The 10,152-nt window shown below is 45.3% G+C and overlaps 1 protein-coding gene across 1 annotated transcript in view; it reads right to left on the reverse strand.

Moving 5' to 3' along the window:
- Nucleotides 1–6,994, reverse strand: part of UBXN2B (UBX domain protein 2B) — a 48,215-nt gene extending 41,221 nt beyond the window's left edge. The window contains exon 1 of the mRNA XM_063451372.1: nucleotides 6,745–6,994. Coding sequence (XP_063307442.1) covers nucleotides 6,745–6,981 — 237 coding nt within the window. The 5' untranslated portion in view covers nucleotides 6,982–6,994. The remainder of the gene's footprint in view (nucleotides 1–6,744) is intronic.
- Nucleotides 6,995–10,152: the final 3,158 nt, after the last annotated feature.

Here is a 10,152-nt window from a genome sequence, read left to right on the forward strand (position 1 = left end):
AGAGAAGTTCGCCTTGGGGATACAGTAGTAGAGGGTAATTTTGCTTCCATTAAGCATCCCAACTTTATATACACTGCTCAAAAAAATAAAGGGAACACTTAAACAACACAATGTAACTCCAAGTCAATCACACTTCTGTGAAATCAAACTGTCCACTAAGGAAGCAACAATGAGTGACAATCAATTTCACATGCTGTTGTGCAAATGGGATAGACAACAGGTGGAAATTATAGGCAATTAGCAAGACACCCCCAATAAAAGGAGTGGTTCTGCAGGTGGTGACCACAGACCACTTCTCAGTTCCTATGCTTCCTGGCTGATGTTTTGGTGACTTTTGAATGCTGGCGGTGTTTTCACTCTAGTGGTAGAATGAGACAGAGTCTACAACCCACATAAGTGGCTCAGATAGTGCAGCTCGTCCAGGATGGCACATCAATGCGAGCTGTGTCAAGAAGGTTTGCTGTGTCTGTCAGCGTAGTGTCCAGAGCATGGAGGTGCTCCCAGGAAACAGGCCAGTACATCAGGAGACGTGGAGAAGGCCGTAAAAGGGCAACAACCCAGCAGCAGGACCGCTACCTCCGCCTTTGTGCAAGGAGGAACAGGAGGAGCACTGCCAGAGCCCTACAAAATGACCTCCAGCAGGCCACAAATGTGCATGTGTCTTCTCAAACGGTCAGAAACAGACTCCATGAGGGTGGTATGATGGCCGACGTCCACAAGTGGGGGTTGTGCTTACAGCCCAACACCGTGCAGGACGTTTGGCATTTGCCAGAGAACACCAAGATTGGCAAATTCGCCACTGGCGCCCTGTGCTCTTCACAGATGAAAGCAGGTTCACACTGAGCACATGTGACAGACGTGACAGAGTCTGGAGACGCCGTGGAAAACGTTCTGCTGCCTGCAACATGCTCCAGCATGACCGGTTTGGCAGTGGGTCAGTAATGGTGTGGGGTGGCATTTCTTTGGGGGGCCGCTCAGCCCTCCATGTGCTCGCCAAAGGTAGCCTGACTGCCATTAGGTACCGAGATGAGATCCTCAGACCCCTTGTAGGACCATATGCTGGTGCGGTTGGCCCTGGGTTCCTCCTAATGCAAGACAATGCTAGACCTCATGTGGCTGGAGTGGGTCAGCAGTTCCTGCAAGACGAAGGCATTGATGCTATGGACTGGCCCGCCCGTTCCCCAGACCTGAATCCAATTGAGCACGTCATGTCTCGCTTCATCCACTAACGTCACGTTGCACCACAGACTGTCCAGGAGTTGGCAGATGCTTTAGTTCAGGTCTGGGAGGAGATCCCTCAGGAGGCAATCCGCCACCTCATCAGGAGCATGCACAGGCGTTGTAGGGAGGTCATACAGGCACGTGGAGGCCACACATACTACTGAGCCTCATTTTGACTTGTTTTAAGGACATTACATCAAAGTTGGATCAGCCTGTAGTGTGTTTTTCCACTTTAATTTTGAGTGTGACTCCAAACCCAGACCTCCATGGGTTGAAAAATTTTGATTTCCATTTTTTTATTTTTGTGTGATTTTGTTGTCAGCACATTCACCTATGTAAAGAACAAAGTATTACAGAAGAATATTTAATTAATTCAGATCTAGCATGTGTTATTTTTGTGATGCCTTTATTTTTTGAGCAGTGTATATATATATATATATATATATATATATATATATGTGGGTTTTTCGGTCCATAGAAGATCTAAAGTAAAGCTTTCTGGGATGGACTCGGGATTCTGCTCAGCAACAGGAGAGCAATAATGCCCGCCTGCCAACGTCAAGGCAGACCCCCCCTAAGCGGGTCCTAACACTGACCCTTCAGCCTGCTTCCTTGAGCTTCTGGCAAAGATATCTCTAATGAGACAGAAAGGGGTATTTTTTATATACACCCCTTTACTTATTAACCCTTAATAGGGAACACATGGGATGGGTAGCAGCATTGTAACCAGGCTGTGTGATACAAAGTAAATACAAATACAAAAAGAGAAGTCCTGCGCTAAAGCAGCAAGGACTACAACACACATCAGCCCCAATATATAGTAAAAACCAAAGAAAAGAAAATGTTACTTGCGCTTTTTCCTTAATCCCTATGTATATTTAGACAAATGGAGGTCATTTAGTTGCTCCAATGGCCATTGGAGGGATGCCCGCCTGCCAACGTCAAGGCAGACCCCCCCTAAGCGGGTCCTAACACTGACCCTTCAGCCTGCTTCCTTGAGCTTCTGGCAAAGATATCTCTAATGAGACAGAAAGGGGTATTTTTTATATACACCCCTTTGGGAAGCACTGGGGGCTAGAGCGCATGCGCAGCAATTACTACACTGACAATAAGCATTTCCTCCAGAGATGCATTGATTCAATGCACCTCAACATGAAGACATTTCAAGTCTCTATGCACCAGAGCCACTTGTCACATTCACCGACCAGTACACACCTGGTTGGTCTGTGGCAGTCATGTCTGACGGAGAGACCCAGCCATGTGATCTAGCAGCTCTTTAAATGCAAAGCATATCCACCAGTAAGTGCTTGGTTGTTTTGTAGCCTGTCTCAAACCTCCTAGCATTATTGTTCCAGTGTATCCCATAGTTTCTTTACTTTGGCTTCATTCCTGACCTAGTTGCCTGCCCTGGCCTCTGAACCATCTAACTCTGCTTTTTGCCTCACCCCTGTTCGGATAACTTGCCTTCACATAGGCCGGCCAAAGCAAGCTAAATAATAATGATAGTAAAAATGCAAGAGCCACGGCCATCACTGAGCTGACAGAATCCTGTTCTCATCCTCAGGATTACCTGTAGGTCATGTTTGTAAGGGAGAGCTATTATACTGCATCTGAGTTCCAGAACCAAACACAGTCCCATTGGTTGTCACACCACTACATTAAGCTGTAATGGTTATGGTGCTTAAAGTGTCTCTTTCATATAAATTATAATAATAACAAAAACAGAAATTCTTCTTTTACCTCCCTAAAATACAAACCCTTCATTAGTTTACATTTAGGTCAAGAGTGCTACCCTTGACCCTACTCCTGCAACTTTCATGGAGATCTTTTTTTACTTCAACCTTTCCTTCAATTCCCTTGCTGTCTCTTGCCTACAACACTGCAATCCACTCTTCCTCTGTTTTATGTAGGCCTATATTGTCCTAGATTACAGTGTATAATGAATGCTGCTGCAAGGCTTCTCACACATCAACAAATTGTCAATTATTGTATTCAAATTCCTACACGCTTAAGGATCAAACTGCACTTCGTAAACTGCATACCATAGGGTTCACTACATTCTAAAATTGAACCTCAATGTACATATTCATGCTAATTGACATGCACATTCCATTCCTGCCCCTTTGCTCTACCAACAACCTACATGTGGGCTTTGTTGAACCCTTTAGCTCTTATCTACAAGACTCATCTAAGACTGATTTGATTATACTCATCCTTCGAAGCCAATTACTTTAGAGAATTTGCCATGCACTCATTGTATTGATCTGTAGAGTGGACATAAGCCCACCTGAAGCATCATAGGTAGATGATGCTACCCTACATCCAAATTGCATTTTTTTTTACTTAGCTACACTGCTCGTGCTTTAAATGCTTCAGCAGCATTTAATGGGCTGACAGTAAGAGGAAGTAAGAGGAAGTGCAACTTCCAAAGAAGTGAGAGTTCTGGTATGAATCCAAAACAGAATTTGAGAGAACAGTGAACAGAAACATAGCAGCTCATCCAGGCCTCATACACATTTTAACTCATGTGTACCAACACAAAAGGTAACCTATACAATTTACATTTGCAGTCTGATCCCACACATAAGGGAACCCCAGAACTGAATGGCAGCATGTGACAGTTTATCCTTTTTGAAACCAGTTAGTGAGATGTAACCGATACCCTCAAGACACACAATGCAATGAGTCCCACGTCTGGATTGCACTTTTTACTTAGGGAACCCATAATCACATACAAATAAAGGTTGATACCTGCTCAGACCTCATGAACATCTAACAAGATTATTCACTAAAGTAGAGATTTCCAAGAATCTCAAGTTTTAGGCCAACATAGCCAAAATAGAAGACATTAAGGAAGACTGCGTAGGTCAGAATTATCCCATGTCCACTTCTGTTAGGGATTAAAGAATGGCCACTTAAATGGTAACGGAGTCGCTGTGTCTTTTTTATTACTTATTATTGCAGGAAAAAGGGTCAGAAACAGGGTTTGTTTGGCACTGCATCCACAATAGTCCACTGGGAGAGGTGTCATAAAGAAATTGAAAGCATGGGTACTTGGAAGATTTTTCTACATTGAATTTCTGACAATTTACATATCAGTTAATAAACCTGCTTGTATGTTTACATTTAAATTATCTTATGGGTTTTTTTCACCCAAATATTTATGTTTATAAAGAATATCCAGTATGTATTAAAACAGGCCCTGAATGATCACTTTATAAGAAGAATGCATGTCTCTGCCTGTGATAATCCAAGGCTCTCTTTGGATCAAACCATATTAGGCTCTGTCATGTATTTATTAGGTATGTACATCATGGTTCGTCAACCTGGTCCCTACCGCCCACTAGTGGGCGTTTCAGGATTCCAGGTGGGCGGTAGGGATTTCCAGGTTGATCGGGCAGGCGGGTGTGAGCCGGCGGTACCCGTGCGACTGGGTACCGCCGTGACCATTTACGGCTCCGGCCCGCCCGGTAAACCGCCGGGGCCGCCTTCCAAAGTGTCCATCGGGTGGCCCATGCTGTCAGGGCCACCCGATGGATGCGGATTGTAAGGGGGCCCGGTCAGCGCGACCGGGCCCCCTGTGATGACATCAGAGCTGGGAGGAAGTGATTCCCCGGTCACTCCTCCCAGCTAAAACTGAAAGCCGCGCGGGAGGAACACCAGGGAGTCAGAGTGGGAACTCTGACTCCCATCCACCTGAGCCACCACTGGACCCCAGGGAAAGTCACCCTCCTGCACCTTAAAGGTAGGAAACAGGAGGGTGACTTAAATATAATGTGTGTGTTTGTTTGTGTGTGTGTGTCTTTGTAGGTATGTCTTGTGTGTGTGTGTGTGTGTCTGTCTGTCTGTATGTGTCTTTGTATGTATGTCTTGTGTATATGTGTGTGTGTCTGTCTGTATGTATGTGTGTCTTGTCTTTGTATGTATGTGTCATTGTATGTGTGTCTATGTATGTCTGCATCTGTGTGTGTCTGTTTGTATGTGTGTCTGTCTGTGTCTGTATGTATGTCTTGTGTGTATGTGTCTGTCTGTATATATATGTGTGTGTGTGTGTGTCTTGTCTTTGTATGTATGTGTCATTGTATGTGTGTGTGTCTATGTATGTCTTATGTGTGTGTCTGCATGTGTGTGTGCATGTCTGTTTGTATGTATGTGTCTTGTGTGTGTGTGCCTGTCTGTGTCTTTGTGTGTGTATGTATGTGTGTCTGTCTGTGTCTTTGTGTGTGTATGTGTGTCTGTCTGTGTCTTTGTGTGTGTATGTATGTGTGTCTGTCTGTGTCTGTATGTATGTCTTGTGTGTGTGTGTCTGTCTGTATATATATGTGTGTGTGTCTTGTCTTTGTATGTATGTGTCATTGTATGTGTGTGTGTCTATGTATGTCTTATGTGTGTGTCTGCATGTGTGTGTGCATGTCTGTTTGTATGTATGTGTCTTGGTGTGTGTATGTATGTGTGTCTGTCTGTGTCTGTAGGTATGTCTTGTGTGTGTCGTATGTGTGTCTTGTCTTTGTATGTATGTGTCATTGTATGTGTGTGTGTCTATGTATGTCTTGTATGTGTGCCTGTCTGTTTGTATGTATATGTCTTGTGTGTGTGTCTTGTGTGTGTGTGTGTGTGTCTTTGTGTGTGTGTGTGTCTTGTATGTGTGCCTGTCTGTTATAGTGGACTATAGTAAGTGGGCTACCTAGCTCAGCCTTCCTACTGGGCATTGCTTTAAGGACGGTTAAAAAATAGAAAAAAGGGGAAAAAAAGGTGGGGAGGGGAATTGAGGAGGGAGAGGAGATGAGCTGACGCACAAATGAGAAATCATATTATGCGCAAACAGAGAAGTTGTCTGAATATCACTGAAAGAGACCTTCGTTTGTTCCTTACGAAAATCGAACCAGATATCAAATATTTAGTCTCGCAGCATCAACCTCAAGGATCTCATTAATCACTAGTAAAGGTAATTTCAATTTACTTTATTGTTTTCTCATTAAACGTTATCAAGTTAAAAACCTTATAAACCTGCATTAAGTAGAAATAAAAAGATAAATGTACGTACATTTATTTTTTTTAAAAACACCCTCCTTTCTTAAAAATATTCCGCATTTGCGCGAAAACTGGTGGGCGGTAAGAAAAATTTTTCAACCAAAAAGATGCATTAGTGGGCGGTAGGTAGAAAAAGGTTGACTACCACTGATGTACATACACTGAGCAATTGAGGACAGTCAGGAACTCATCAGAGGGAGGTAGGGGGAAGCTGAACTGAAAACACAGATGAATTTCACATTTTAATCTTTTTCAATTTGGTATTTTGGCCTAAAATATGACATTTACAACAATTCACATAATTATGAATAATTATATATGAATGAAATAACCATATAACAAAGCAGGACATGCTGGTGACTGGTCCGTGTCAGAATGGATCAATGTTGTATTTTTGATGGCTTTTTGTCTTGACAATATGATCCACTGGTGTGAAGGTACACTAGTGGGATACCTTTAATGGCAGGGGATTTAGGAAAAATGGGGGCACACCTGTATGTCCAGGACTGACGGTCTGTGGACAGCTCTCCGTCTCCTCTCCTCCTCCCCATCTCCCTGACCCTGCCATGCTGGGTACTGACCCCCGGCCACCTCGTCTTCCAGTGACCGTGACTCCCCTTCCTCCTCCTCCATGTTCAGGGCTGGGGAGCCAGAGCAGCACAACAGGACCCGCGCGTCACCTGTCACACAGCGCTGACGTCTCGGCTCAGTACCAACCAGGCTTTTCATGGAACGCTCGGTGGGCGGTTGTCAATAGGGAAAGCACGCAGAGAGAGGGGGCGGCTGTTCCACCGTGACGTCACATGGACTTTTCGCCGATTGGCTGCGTCTTGTCTTATTGACTCCCTGTGCAGTGTGAGTTGGGAGTTTGTCAGCTTCATGTTATCAGTACAGTACCTCATGTGTGGTCACTAACTAAAAAAAAACAAAAAACGAAAATTAGTCTATTGGGGTTTAATTAGTAAATGGTGATTTTTAAGGCACTTCACAAGGGAATTCAAGGGCAAAATAGAATTGGAAAATTGTCATTTCATATATGTAATTCAGGGCAAAAAGCAAAATACTATTTTATGTCCATTTTATTTTTCAAAATAACAGGAATGTGCTCAATTGGAAAAACTGAATACAGTGGGCAAAAAAGGAAATGTGTTTTGCATAAAAAAAATTCTCCAACATAAGTGAAGAAACTTATACTACTTACTACTAACAAGACATGTTACCTTCCACCTACCTGCCCCATACATTTTAGGTGGGTCAGTCCAAGTTGTACTCTGTTTACTGTGACACTTTGTAACCCTACAGCATGATATAGAATTGACTAAAGTAAAGTGCATACAATTTAAAGGGTTACTTCAAGCACCATGACTGCTTCAGTTATTTGAAGAGGTCGTGGTGCCTAGTGTCACTGTGAAACACTACACATACTGAGTTTGCCACCTTTGTTGCAGGAGGTGTAACGGCACCTCTGGCAGCGTCACTGGTCTGGGACATCAGCCTGTGACAAGAATTCAGGGCTGGCGAATGCTAATTCTGTGCATATTTATATTATATTTAAATTACAATCCGGCTCTGGCACCATGTTTTATTTGTTTAGTCCTGCTACCAGTAAGTGGTAGGGCTGCCTTGGTGGGCTGACACTAGGGTTGGTGCAAGGATTTTTGGGTACACAGGCAAAGATGATTTTGGTAACCTCCCACCCTCCCCCCCTAAAAATGCATCTTCACTTGTGTGCCTCTTAACCCACCTTATGTTTCTAATCCTCTTTTTAAATGTCTTACCCCCTTTAGTGTATCTGATACCCTATTTTTCCCCATTGTGTGTCTTGAACCTCCCTTGTGTATCTTACAACCCTCCTTTGTGTGTCTAACTCCCCCCAGCGCCTTTGTGTGTCTTTCTCTCCCAGCCCCTTTGTGTGTCTTTTACTCTTTCCAGCTCCTTTGTGTGTTTTTCTTCTACCACTAGCCCATCTGTATCCCCCCAGCCCCTCTGTGTCTCTGTTTCCTCCTCTCCAGCCTCGCTGTGTCTCTTTCACCCTAAGCCCCTTTGTATTTCCACTCCCAGGCCCTTCTGTGTGTCGCTTTCATCCCCAGCCCCTCTGTGCATCTTTGTGTCTCTCCCCCATCATGTCCCTCTGTGTGTCTTTCTCCCCACTCAGGCCCCCCTGTGTGCACTCTCCCCTTTATGTCCCTTAGTGTTCCTCTTTCCTCCCCTCCATGTCCATTAGTGGTCCTCTAACTTCCCCATCCCTTAATGGTCCTCTCCCCTCCCCTTCCTGTCCATTAGTGGACCTCTTCTCTGACCCTTAGTGTTCCTCTCCCCTCCCTCCCCTGTCCCTTAGTGTTCCTCTCCCCTCCCTTCCCTGTCGCTTAGTGTTCCTCTCCTCCCCCTTACCTGTCCCATTTCTCTTAGTGTTCCTCTTCCTTCTCTTTTAGTGGTCCCCTCCTACCCGTGTTCCTTTCCCTTCCCTCCCCTGTACCTTAGTGCCTGCCACTTTAATGTTCCTCTGTCCCCCTCTAATGTCCCATAGTGTTCTTTCTCCCCCTCCCCTTGTATTCTTTCCCCTCCCCCTCCCTTGTCCCATAGTGTCCCCTCCCTTGTCCCATAGTGTTATTTCCCCCCCTCCCTTGTCCCATAGTGTTATTTCCCCCCTCCCCTGTCCCATAGTGTTCTCCCCCCCTCCCCTGTCCCATAGTGTTCTCCCCCCTCCCCTTTCCCCTAGTGTTCATTCCCCCCTCTCCCCGTTCCATAGTGCTCAATCCTCTCCTCCCCCATGGTGTTCTCCCCCCCCATCCCATAGTGTTCTTTCCCCCCACCCCCTCATTCCATAGTGTTATTTCCCCCCACCCCGTCACCTAGGGTGTTTCTTACTCCCGTCTCCATCCCTTAGTGTCCCTCTTTCTCCTCCCTTTGTTCCCTTGTGTGTCTCCTACTCCTCTTTGTAGCGCGGCCAACAGGAGTGGACCGCGGTTCAGGAGCTTCAGTTTCCTGTACCCGGCCCGGACTGACAGGAAGTGCTCTCTCAGTGAGCACTTCTTTTCAGTCCGGCCGGGTACAGGAAACAGACGTTCCTGTACTGCGGTGTGCACTGCTCTGCTCAACCACGCTACACTGACTGAGTGGCAGGAGGGAAAGCTGCGCGCCCACGTCCTGCCGGTCACTCCAACCTAGCGCACCTGGGCCGGTGCACCACAAGGCGGCCGCTTGTGCCACCTTATGGATGCACCAGCCCTGGCTGGAACTATGAAGCAGGCAGTATGAAGTTTACACATCTGGCAAGCTTCCATCCGCTGCTCTCTAGTGCCGGATGTTTCCAGTTGCACTTTGATTTGCTTGGTGCCAATCTTTGAGGGAGTGATTACTGAGGTCTGCATTCACCAGTGGTACAAACCTCATGCTTCCCTGCTGAACCATCATGGACTCAGGATCCCCGATAGACCAGCCTTCTTGGCTGATATCATCAGAATTTACAATCTGAGACTATTAAATTCTTTCCTATAGGAGATCATCACTCCTGATGTCACCCAAGGAGAGAGATCAGGGGAAGAGCCAGCCAGCAGCAGATTGGAATAAAGGTAAGATTTTACTATATTTAAAACGGCAATGGGTTGGGGGCGTGGGGGGGGGGGTTAGATAGTGTTTTTAACAATATACGGTCAGGAATACATTTGTGTTCCTTACCCTATTGTCATGATCTGCTCTGCTCTGTTCTGATGTCTGGACTTGGCTTCTACTCTTTTTGCTATTCTTGCTTAGTTTTTCTTGGTTTTTGGTTTTCTAGTCTATGTCTGGTTTTCTTTATGCTGGGATTTCTGGGTTCATTCATATAGTTCGTCCCTGGATTTCCCAGTCTCCAGGTTTCCTTTAAATGTTTGTTTTATGTTGCCACACCCGTTTGTTTTC

Source organism: Pelobates fuscus, chromosome 4 (genome assembly GCF_036172605.1).
Source record: "Pelobates fuscus isolate aPelFus1 chromosome 4, aPelFus1.pri, whole genome shotgun sequence".
NCBI classification, from domain to species: domain Eukaryota; kingdom Metazoa; phylum Chordata; class Amphibia; order Anura; family Pelobatidae; genus Pelobates; species Pelobates fuscus.